The 12255-nt window shown below is 39.6% G+C and overlaps 1 protein-coding gene across 1 annotated transcript; it reads left to right on the top strand.

Annotated features, from left to right (window-relative positions):
* Window positions 1-9902: 9902 nt before the first annotated feature.
* Window positions 9903-10352, top strand: LOC105078958 (large ribosomal subunit protein eL32-like). The gene has a single exon (XM_045504856.2). The coding sequence runs from the start codon at window positions 9930-9932 to the stop codon at window positions 10335-10337; it is 408 nt and encodes a 135-aa protein (XP_045360812.1). The 5' UTR covers window positions 9903-9929; the 3' UTR covers window positions 10338-10352.
* Window positions 10353-12255: the final 1903 nt, after the last annotated feature.

The raw sequence follows: 12255 nt of genomic DNA, 5'->3' as shown, positions 1-12255 counted from the left end.
TGCCTACCCATCAAACACTGCATCTTAATTTTCCCTACATCTATATCTGACCAACTAGCCTAATCTAATTTTTGGTTTAGCCCTAATTCTGGGGGCTGGGAGACACAATACACTGCCTAAATTCTTTTTAAACTTCTCAAGTTTTCAAATATCTTTACTCATTTGCTAGAAAAGCAATGCCTGCATATTAATGGTGACATTATACTAACAAAAACAAACATTTGCATGTAAACTATACTATACCATCAATAGATTCCAAGATAGAAAACATAGTATTTGAGAAGGGAGAATGGGCAAGTAAATTCTCCTATCTGTTTAATTACAGAGTGCTCAAGTGAAATTTCCTCTGGCTGCCTCCATCAATACAGAAATGATTTTCATGGCACTTTAACAGGGCAATTTCATTGACTTGGCAAAGCAAAAAGGAAAATAAAATATCATAAATCCCTTTGATTCGATTCCTTTCTTCTTTCATTTTTAGCTTATTAGATCATACACATTTCTAAGAGCTACCAAAATATAATGGCATAAAAATACAAATAAACCCATCAGAGAAGGCAAGTTGTGGTCAGATGATGAGTGTCACGCTATGAAGTTCACAGTATATCCTACAGGCAAAGGGGTATCCTCATGGGTATTTCAGGCAGGAGACTAATGTGATCATATTTGATTCTCAGAAAAGTACCTGGTCAAAACAGGAAGATGGATTAGTATTGAAAGAGGAATGAGGTGCAGGGAGCTATGGCAGTGATCAGGCAAATAGTGAATTAAGATACTGGGGGTTGGGAAAGAAGAGGTAAAGATGGAGACTAGAGGTCAGATTGTAAAGTGTGTTTGAAAGCCAGCATGTTGACAGCTTGACTCTAAGAAGTGATGTCCTGTGTATACTGTAAGAACATAGCTTTCAAGGAATCTTTTTGAAAGCAAACATTTATTAGAACTTTTCAAGGTGTGTGTCTGTTACCACCTGTGGAACTACAGCTAGACCACTCTTAACACCAGGAGAGAAGGGGAGCATCTAAAATTGTTCCCTTGATTCTGAATCTGCCTGTCTGTGAGTTTGAAATGACGAAGAAGCAAAAAGGAAGCTTCCTCCAGACAGAAAAATTTGATCAAAATGTTTTCCTAATAGAAACAATATCAATACACAAAAAGAGGAGGAACCAAGGGCAGAGGGTTAAGTACACAGTTAAGGCCAAATGACAAATATTGAGTTGCTAAAATTGAGGAGAATCACTGGAATTTATGCTGAAATGAAGTGCTTGTTGGTTCTTCCAAAAGCAGTTGATCACAACATCGGCTGATGGATCACACTATATTTTTAGTATTAACTCATCCACGGCTCCAGACCCAGGTGCTGCAAAGAGTCCGAAGTCCTTGGATGTGGCATACTGGTTTAGCTGCCCAGGTTTTCTCAGCCATGACTTTAGCTCCCAGGCCCTTGATTCGCTCTCATGACGTGCAGAGGAGAGGAAAAGGAATTGCCAGTGCTAGTTTCTTGGTAAGCCCTTTTCTGCACAAGTAAGATGGTAATTGTCAAAAAATTGAAGGCTGGGCACTTTTAATTTTCTGCCATCTGTAATCATGTGCAAGCTGTGGCAAAGCCAAAAATGAAATCAAGGTACTAAGGCAACTAATATGTCATTTCTTATGTCACTTTTTTGGACTATGGATCTGGAGAAAATAAGCTGTTTGCAACAGGGTAATTCAGTTATGTGATGCCCTCATGCAAAATCCCATTTTAAGTGACAGGGCATCATTATAGAGTAACCACATGATATGGAGAGGGGCTGGCACAGATTCTAGGGAACAGCCGCACTCCTTTATTTGAGCTGTTACATCATGAATCAGGATGGACCAAAATGAAGAGGAACCCTCTTTTAAGAGGAGAAACTCCATGCTGACCTGAGAGCAGAGGGTTGCTCGGGCAAGCTGACAGGACGTGACGGGGCCATCAAGTTTCCAAGAAATGGGACTTTCTGATGACACAAGTAAAATATCTAGAGCAGTAACTAAACAGATTTTCCTCCCAATGATGCCTTTAAAACATGAGGGTTCTGTAGGAGAATAATCATTAGGTCTAAAGACACAGGAAAAAAGAAAGTTCTAGTTTACATGGGTTTGCACAAATAGGCCTGATATAATGCAGTTTAAATGTTTATATAACAGTGAGTAAGCCTGGTATGTTAGGTCATACCTACACAGAAAGGATGAGTAGAACCATTCTAGGCTCGAACCAGAGCTAGAAAATTACCTGCCTCAATATTATTAGGAACTCCAATTATTTAAGGAAGAAATTCTAAGCACATAGTTTCTCAGAGAAGCAGCAAGAGGCAGTGGAATAAACATAAGGTGAAGAGACAGATGCAGGTTCAAATCCTGCCCCTACCACTTAGCAATGTGACATCACTGATGGTAAATTTCGGACGATGTTACTGGCTTCACTAGCTAAAGGTTAACAGGTGGAAAACGCCCGATGTAATTCATGCTAACTTATGTCTCCCTTCCTCCTCCTTTTCCCTCTGAAGGTAAGGTTCTTTCAGCCTCCAAAGAGATCAATTACAGCAGTGGTTAGTCCTGAGGGAGGCTGTGTTATGACACATCCCATGCAGTTCTTGTTCATTTCATTCAAGCCACCTTCATTGCAGCTTCCTTCCATTTTCTGACTCTTTAGAGATGAATTTATGGGTTTGCCTGGAATACAAATTGCTTGAGTTGTGCTTATGTCCTGGTCGTGACAGCTAAGATAAAAGTTTCATGGAGAAGTGGGTTTGGCTCAGGCAATAGCATAGAAAATATGGCTCCTTAAATTGGCTTAATTTTTTTTACCATTTTCAAAAATTATTGAAAATATTTCCTCCTCTGTTTCAGTTTTTAAAGACTTGATAAAACAAAACCTCTTGTTAGTCCCATAATTCATACTTGCACAGAAGAAATCTAAATGGATTTCTTTAGGATTTGCTTTGGCTGTTGAGCTCTGAAGTGATTTCACAAAAATATCAGGCATGAAAGAAATATCGAGGATAGATTCTCTCAGAGAAAAACAAAGTTTTGCTTACTTCTGCAATCTGCCCTCCAATATGATAGAAGGTTACACCTGATCTTTAGGAATGAAAACCACCACACTCAGGCACATGACACGGAGGAAGGGTGTCTCCGTGACCAGTTCCTTCTCCCACAAATTCCTGACACCTGGGGGGGCCCAGGAGATGGCAGATAGGCAATCAGGGAGCTCCTTCCTCAAGTGCTGAGGCCACTTCATCCTATAACTGCTTGGACCGCCTCTTTTACTGGCACAGAGGGAGCTTATCTCAGACTCAGCTCAGTAAGAGGAGCTTCATGTTATCTACTTAACTCTTCTGATCCCCTGATTCTGCAGGAGGGAAGCCAAAGGAAAATCTTCTCCCTTTCTTGGTCACAAGATATTAATAATAAAAAACCAATAAATTAATAGACCCCAATAGATACGATGCCTGAGATTAAGTGTGTACATGGTAAGTGTATTTATTCTTTGCTCCAAGATGGCTTCTTCCTTTTACATTGTTGAAAAGTGGAACAAAAATTAGAGAGAACGCTCATGACTTGTGTTCATGGCTCTCACAAAAGGAGAAAAATGTATTTCCATGCTTCAAAGTGTAAGACAAATTGTGCAGGGGGAGAAGCACAGGTGAAAGGAGAGAAAGAAAGGTAGTAGCATCTGATGTGTTGCAAATGCTCAACAAATGCTCATTGATTTCGTTGTCACCATTGTGGTCGTTGTTGAACTGTCATCATTACCAAGGGTAAATATTGGATAAATTGGATAGGTGGAGGTCAAAACAAAATGGATAGAGGAGATAAATAAACAAATGCAAGAAAAGATTTTAGGAAATTAGAAAAGGAGGAGGAGAATGAATAAACAAATAAGGGAACGTAAAGAAATAGAAATCAGGTAACAAGGAATGCCTTGGAACTTTACTAGAGTGGTATGTATGCCGGCCACAAAGCCGAAAGTGCTTTAGAAGAACAGGTACCGTGTAAATAAGATGGGTGTTTTCCCTAAAGAGACCAACAACACAAAGAAAGTTTACAGGGTGCACAGGGTGTGTGAAAATTCAGTCTCTCATTCTAAATGGACCTCTCCCAGGACCACTTTCTCATTTTGTTCTGAGCTGTACAAAACACAGGGAAGTACAGGACTTCAAGCATATTGACTATTAAAGAAGAACCTCATTTCAGGAACTCTTCAGGGGCAAGAAGCAGAAACTGGGTTCTTTCTGTCTTCTTCCGAACACTCTTCTTCCATTGTCACAAACTTATGGTGCCCATTCTTCAGATGCTACAGTCTCATATCCATTGCAACTGACAACTAGAAGGGAATCAAATACTTTAAGAGTCTTTCTCTGAGGCTTTAGTTGACATTCTAAGCATGAAACCTCCCCACAACTTACATTTCTTAGAATTTATTCATGATTGTCCACGCGTAGTACTTTTAATCATAATTCTACGACAACAAAGTGTTCATAAATGTGCAAAACTGAGCCTTTGGTTTCTTTATTTATTGAACTGTCAGATCAAAATCAGCCCTCCATTTTCTCCCACCAAATGCCTCCGTCCCACTGGCATGTTACCAGCAGGCCTTGAGTCATGGGGGCCATGTCAACAAGTATTTGAAATTCACTGACTCGTAGAATGCCAAGAGTCCCTTAGTGCCCAAACTGTCCCCACCATTTCTCTGTATCATTTTCAGACAACTTCAAGGTTATTGCCAGCGGGTGTGCTGCTTGCTGTTCAGTAAGTTAGTTCTTTATTCTACATGAATCAGTTCAATTCCCTAAACAGACAGGAAGGTCTGTACTCGTTCTTCTAGTGACAAAATGTACACACATCACTGGCAGCATGGCACACTGGTGAATTTAATTCTGCCACAACACAGGTCCAGGCCATTCATGTGGATAAAACCTCACTACACACTCAGGAGTCATCATCTGCTTGGGAAATGAAGCCCACTGCTCACTAAGGCTTTATTATTAATGGACTGACAGTGCTACAGACTTCACATTCGGTGTGTATTTTATTCTCAGAAATAACACAAGGAAGTAGGGACTATCACTTGGCACACATTTACGGATAAGAAAATTGCCGCTGAGAGAATGAAGCTACTCCCAAGGCCACACAGCTAGTTGGTGGCAGTCACACTTGAATCCAGGTCTTTCTGTCTCCAGAGCTGTGCTCAGAAAGACTCTTTCCTGACTGAGTGCACATAGTCATCACTTTGAGGGCTTGTTAAAGTCACAAAGTCCCACTCAGAGGGATTCTGATGCTGATCCAGAAAATCTAGAATGAGGCTCCGATCTCTACAGACTGAAAAGCTCCCCCTCTCCAGGTGATTCAAATTCTGCTTTGACTAATAGAATACAGACACGATCCTGTGCCAAGCGCAGGTGCCACCCTTCAGTAGGAACTGTCTGCTTCCTGCCGTGTAAACCAAGAGGCTACCCTGACACCACATGCTGTGAGAAGTCCAAGTCACATGGAGAGGCTCTGAAGGATGAGGCAGCATGTGATGAAAAAGAGACAGACAGAAATGCAGAATGAGAGAGGGCTGCTAAGGACCACCATACACGAGTGAAGACGCCATCCATGGAAACCCATGCTCTAGCCCCGGCCGCCCTAGTGGACAGCACATGCAGCAGAGGTGAACCATCCAGCAGAGTCCTTCCCAAATCCCTGACCCACAAAGTCATGCGCACAATAAGTGATTACATCAAGCCCCAAGTTTTGGAGTCATTTGTTACAGAATAACAGGAAACTAAAATATACTACTACATATAATTATAATTTTATACATATGTGCATAAATATAATATTGTACTAAAATGAAAACAAAATAAAACATTGAAACTCTTACATAGGAAGGAGTTTTAGCCAAAAAAATCAATGTAATTGAGTAAAGTTTTTTTTCCTGTGATTATCTGGGAATTTTCTTGAATTCTCATTTTCACCTTGCATGTGCGAACATGGCCTATCATTCTTATTCTGTGGGCAAATTTTTATTATTGTTTATGTATTTTTAAGCTTTAGCATCTTTTATCTAGTGAAATTCTTGATACACTTGCTTTAATTTTGTATTTACCCTTAGCTTTATTTTATTTTCCAGCTTGATTGAGGTATGCTTGACAAATAAAAACTGTATACATTTAAGGTATAAAGGGTGATGTTGTGACAGATGTACATATTGAGAAATGATGACCACAATCAAGTTAATTAACACATGCATCATCTCACGGTTACCATTTTTCTGTGTGTGTGAGGTGAGAATACTTAAGATCTATTCTCCGCAGATTTCAAGTACATAATACAGTATTATTAATTATAGTCACCATGCTGCACATTAAATCTTCCTTACATTTACAACAACTCCAAAATCGTGCTGTCTTCTGCAAAAGCAATGTGACGTAAGGCACACACAAAGATCTACATTCCCCCTGTTTTGCACCTGATTCATCTGTTCAGAGATAAAAGTCAGTCTAGGTTATTAAATGGATTTGTATGTGTTCTTCCTTTAAAGAACCAAATTGGGACTGAATGGCTTCATTATCATAAGTTCCCAGATGAACACAAATCCAGAGTAAAATTTAATAAACTTTTAACTTGCATAAGCAATTGTTAAGTTTTTAGTGCCAATCCATTTTCGTGCTGGAGATATAAAGGCATTTTATCCTTTTAACCTCATGCCTAGACACTCTGCACAGAAAATCCTGTTTTGATCATTAAAATTGATGCACACACCAAATCATTGAATTAACTACACTCTTTACCATCTGCTAGGTAGGCACAGTGCCACATAGGGGTGCCTGGCCAGGACTTTAGAGGCGTAACAATCAACCAAAGATGGGATCAAACATAGACCATGCTGACCGCAACAGTGGCTCTACCCAATCTGACTCTCTGTTTAGCTCTGGGCAAAATGTTTCCATAGAAAACATTATGGCCATCATGTGTGAAAACAGTCAATTATAAAGGCTTAGTGCTTGAGATGACCTGATAGAAGCTGTATCTAACTTTCCTAAAATTCCTCGCCCTGTGTTGGAGATCTTCCTCTTCATTCTCAGGGCCACTTTACTATCACAATTGGAACATCATCTCTTTCCCTGGACATGAATTGGAGCTCTATATCATCTTAACCCACTACTACCTTCTACTTGGCTTTTTTTTGTTCATTCTTTTTTTTTTTTTTTTTAAATGGAATCAGTGCCAAACCCGTCTCACATCCCTCATATGTTCAGCTCTACTTTCTGCCCAACTCCCTCACCTGGTCTCAGGGTTTAGCTCTAGGCTATAGCTGATTACAATTTCCAGAAGTCAGACTCAGATACACAACTGTATGTGGGGCATCTCCACTTGGAAGTCCATGGGCACCTCTGTTCTTAGATTGATTGATTGATTGACTGATTAATTGATTGATTTAATTGATGTATAGTCAGTTTACAATGTTGTGTTAATTTCTGGTGTACAGCATACTGATTCAGTTATATATATAATATATATATATACACTTATATATATAATATAATATAATATAATATAATATAATATAATATAATATAATATATACACCTTTTCATATTCTTTTACCTTAGGGCTATTACAAGGTATTGAATATATTTCCCTGTGCCATACAGTAGGACTTTGCTGTTTATCTATTTTGTATATACTGGTTACTATCTGAAATAGGAAATACCTATTTCCAAATTCAAGAGATGTTTTTCAGCCTTTATGCTGCTTGACCTATTTGAGGCATTGACAGTTCGACCTCTGAAAATAGCCTCTTACCTCTGCTTTCACGGCACAGCACTCCTGTGATATTCCTCCTCTCTCTCTGGCTACTTCTCCTTCACAGCCTCCTCTTCCTCTGCCTCATGCTTGAATGCTGGCTCTGCCCGAGGCTCAGTCCCAGGCCTTCTGCTCTTCTCACCTGTCACACTCCCGCATCTCAGTACTGCCTTGGCAATGGCTGTCATCTCTATGCTATCATTTTAGAAATCTTTATCTCTACCTCTGTAAGCCTAACTTTGAGCTCCAAACACATTTACCCTACTGTCAACCGTACACTCATTCAACTCACTAATATTTATTGAGCATGTATATGAACTATGTGCAGTGATATAGGCTCTACACATCTTCATTCAGATGTCTGAGGCACCTAAAACTCAGCCCACGCAGATAATGCAGTGATCTTCACCTCTCCTCCATGACCTATGCACACGTCCAGGGTTCTCCATCTCAGGAAATGACATGATTGTCTTCCCTTTGCCAGAGCCAGAAACATCTGACCCTCAACTCCTCATCTGCACACCCAGTCATTTACTAAATCCTATTGATTCCACTTTTTATGTATCTCTTAAATGTGTCCAATTCTCTCCATTTCCACTAGCACTCCTGACCTGGCCATCTTTGTTCCTGGACTACAGCCTCCTAACCAGACTCCTTGTCTCAGACTTGCCCCATCACACACACAAACCTTCCATCTACTCTCCACATGGTAGCCAGAACACTCTTTCTCTAGTGTAAATCTAATCACGCCACTCCCCAGATTTTAACCCTTTCATAGGAATTCCTTTTGCCCTTGAGATAAAGAGGAAGCTCTTTAAGATGTTGTCAAAGCTGTCCATGATCTGGCCTGCTTAGCTCCTCAGCCTCACTTCTGCTGTTTCTGCTCTGCAGGCCCCAGATGGTTCTCTCTAGCTTATAATCTTCCCCACCTGCTGCTACCTCCACCTCGAAACACCTCTCCTCTTGCCCTTGTTTGACTAATTCTACTCAACCGTCAGGTCTCTGTGGGAATGTTACTTCCTCTAAGAAGCCCTCCCTGACGCACAGACGTGGCACTGTTCCCTGGAACATCCCCGGCATGCCATACAGCACGCATGCTCCCCTGCAACCACTTATGTAAAAGTCAGTGTTCCTAGACAGGCCGAATGTTCCATGAAATCAGGGATCCTGGCTATTTACACCATCTGTGCCTCACAGAGCAACAAGCACACAGTAGGAGCGCAATAAATATTTGTCCAGTGGGTGAATGATTTATTGGTACTATAATAAACTAGATCCTATTAAGTTTGTCCTTTACAATCTGGAAACATCATGAACTGATTTTAATGCATTTAATTCGTGTTGATAGATTACTCTGTGATGCTCTATGATGCAATGGTTGAGGACAGAGTCCAGAGGATGCCTGCTTTGTTTCAAATCCAGCCTCTCCCTTTACTCACTGCATGCCTTGGGCAGCCACTACCTTCCCTGTGCCTCTCTTTCTCCATCTGTCCCATGCTGTGTTGAGGATGAGTCAATATGTATAAATCAGTTAGAATAGTGCCTGGCACAACTTACAGAAACACTATGTCAGTAAGAGTTATTATTATTTTGCGATTCTTTTCATTTAAACAATTATAAACTCCCTTGATCATTAGGGATAGATTCCAAAGATAAGGAATTTCAAATAAAGTGGAAACATCAGGGGTGGACTGTGTTGTTAAAAGCCCATTAAAAACACCTGGCACAGTACTGAATGCATAAATAAATTTAAAATATTTAAAGTTCTTAAATAGTCAAAACAAAGGAAAATGAAAATTAAGATATAGAAAGTAATTAAAAATAGGTTCATAATAGAATAGGGATTTAATGATTTGTGTTTTTAAAAATTATGACACAAAACTAGTTTTAAAATTAGAAGCTTGTGCTTGCTTCAGCAGCACATATAATAAGAAGTTTTCCTACACTTTTTAAAAATCTATAAATAATATACAGAAATAAAATGAAAAGTATTTAGAAATAACATGTATTTCTAAAAAGAGAATCAAGAGTATTTGTTTTAAATGATAGGAAAATGCATCTTCCTCTTCTTCTGCGCTGCCTACAGAGGTGACAGCCATCTCCTAGTCGGCATCATGGCCGCCCTCAGACCCCTCGTGACGCCCAAGATCGTCAAAAAGAGGACCGAGAAGTTCATCCGGCACCAGTCAGACCGATATGTCAAAATTAAGCAGAACTGGCGGAAACCCAGAGGCACTGACAACAGGGTGCGCAGGAGATTCAAGGGCCAGATCCCGATGCCCAGCATCGGCTATGGGAGCAACAAGAAAACAAAGCACATGCTGCCCAGCGGCTTCCGCGAGTTCCTGGTTCACAACGTCAAGGAGCTCGAAGTGCTGCTGATGTGCAACAAATCTTACTGTGCTGAGATGGCTCACAACGTCTCCTCCAAGAACCGCAAAGCCATTGTGGAAAGAGCAGCCCAGCTGGCCATCAGAGTGACCAATCCCAATGCCAGGCTGCGCAGTGAAGAAAATGAATAGACAGCTCATGCACATCGTATTTGTGTTAATAAAACCATGAAACTCAAAAAAAGAAAAACAAAAAAAAAAAGAAAAAGAAAGAAAAAAGAAAAATGCATCTTCCAAACTAAAACTAAGCATTATTTATAAGCTTATGCAGGAAAAGCACTAGATTAAGGGAGACTTAGCATGAGAGACATTCTCCCTTATTTCCATAAGATACAGAGAGAGCCTGGAAGAGAAACCAGATTTCAATCCCCCTAGACTAAATCAATACACAATTTCTGGCAGCATCCAAAATATGGCACCGATTCAGAACTTGGCAAGATATTAAGGAAGGGAATGACTAGAACCCAAATCACTGCATCAGCTAGAGGGTGAAGAGGAGGGCTTTGATCACACAGAATCCAGTCAAAACCCACACTTATTAGATGCGGAATGTTGTCAGAGTGACTTACTTATCTACACCTCAGTGTTCTCATCTGTAATTTGGATATAAAGACATACTTACTTCTAGGACTTTTTGCATAAGTTAGTTAATATCTGTAATGTACTGCACAATGCTTAGCTCATAATAAACCCTTAAAAAGTGTTTACTATTACTGTATTCATCACACTGATTTTCACTGTACCCTAAGTGGTGCCTTCCTATATACCTGTAAGCATGTGCATCATTTGTGGAATTATTTAATATTTGGGTTTACTTGTATTTATACTGAGAAGAAGCCTCAGTTTTAGAAGTAACAAAACTTGAGAATCCATTTTAGCTGCTTCACGTACAGGAAGTGAAACTTGAAGTGGGCAGTATTAACATCCTTGGCTTCAGTTTCCTCATCTTACAGATAGAATAAGACTTACTTTGCTGGGTTGTAATAAATATTAAGTGATACAATTTGTGTAAAGCTCCAGACATGAAATGATGTTTCATGAACAGCAACAATATTATAGGAACTAAAGAGAGAGGAGACGAGTGTTCCATTGATAGTTTACTTGTATATATTAAAATGGAAATTCCAGTGAAAGAAAGGTTATTTCAAATTGATGCCAGTTCACCAGCAGACAAAAAATCCCTGGTGACATGACTCTAGGTTGCCATCTCCAATGACTGGGATACCCTGGTGTGCTAATTAGAAAATATTTTAACACTTGAAAAAAATAAGGCATTTGAGTATTTCAGCAGCATAGAAAAGAAGCCCTCCTTAGTATGATTTGCCATAATGATATATTTATCAGAAGCAGTTCACCTTATCTGCTGCAGAATGCTCTTTGATGTCATTAACCTACAGAAATAATTATAGGAAAGTGATGCAAGGCTATTCAAAGAGTGAGGCGACAAAGGGCTTTCCTTCACTCCTGAAGGCTACATCAATTGACGCAGTAAACAACAGTCCTCCGGAATCCAGGAAGTAAGAAATCAGAGAGCACCTGACACAAAGGTCCTCAAAAATTCTTCTGATCTCTTACATTAATCACATTAATATGGATGCTTGGAATGAGGACAATGAGTAATTGTTTTATAATGCAACTTTTCTGCAAAACTACAAAATCCACAGATCTAAAAATCTAAATGATATTATAAATAATGATCAATGTGCTCCTTGTTGACTCTGGAGGAGATAGTTTGGGTTGAATAGGAAAAATACTGTACTTGGATTCAGGATACTCAAGTTCAAAACCCCAGTCTGGCACTTCCAGCTGAATGAACACTGCGGCTCACCAATCTGCCCAGGTATTTCCTCCCCCCTAGAATAAGAACGCGATGACCTCAGCGTCTTGTTGTGAAGATTACAGGAGAAAAAGTATATTCATCACTGGCTCAAAATAGAAGCTACTATCAGTTCAAATAATTATTAAATGAATCAAAGATTACTCTTAATATAAAATAATAATAATTATAGTAGCTAACATTTACTGTTTATTTACGACATACCAGCTGCCG

This window comes from Camelus bactrianus, chromosome 15 (assembly GCF_048773025.1).
Source record: "Camelus bactrianus isolate YW-2024 breed Bactrian camel chromosome 15, ASM4877302v1, whole genome shotgun sequence".
NCBI classification, from domain to species: Eukaryota; Metazoa; Chordata; class Mammalia; order Artiodactyla; family Camelidae; genus Camelus; species Camelus bactrianus.
The sequence above is the reverse complement of the archived record's forward strand: the minus strand, read 5'-3'. Positions and strand labels throughout refer to the sequence as shown.

Bases quoted from the DNA above. Each gene is read 5' to 3' on its own strand.
- LOC105078958 (XM_045504856.2), top strand. From the start codon at position 9,930: ATGGCCGCCCTCAGACCCCTCGTGACGCCCAAGATCGTCAAAAAGAGG.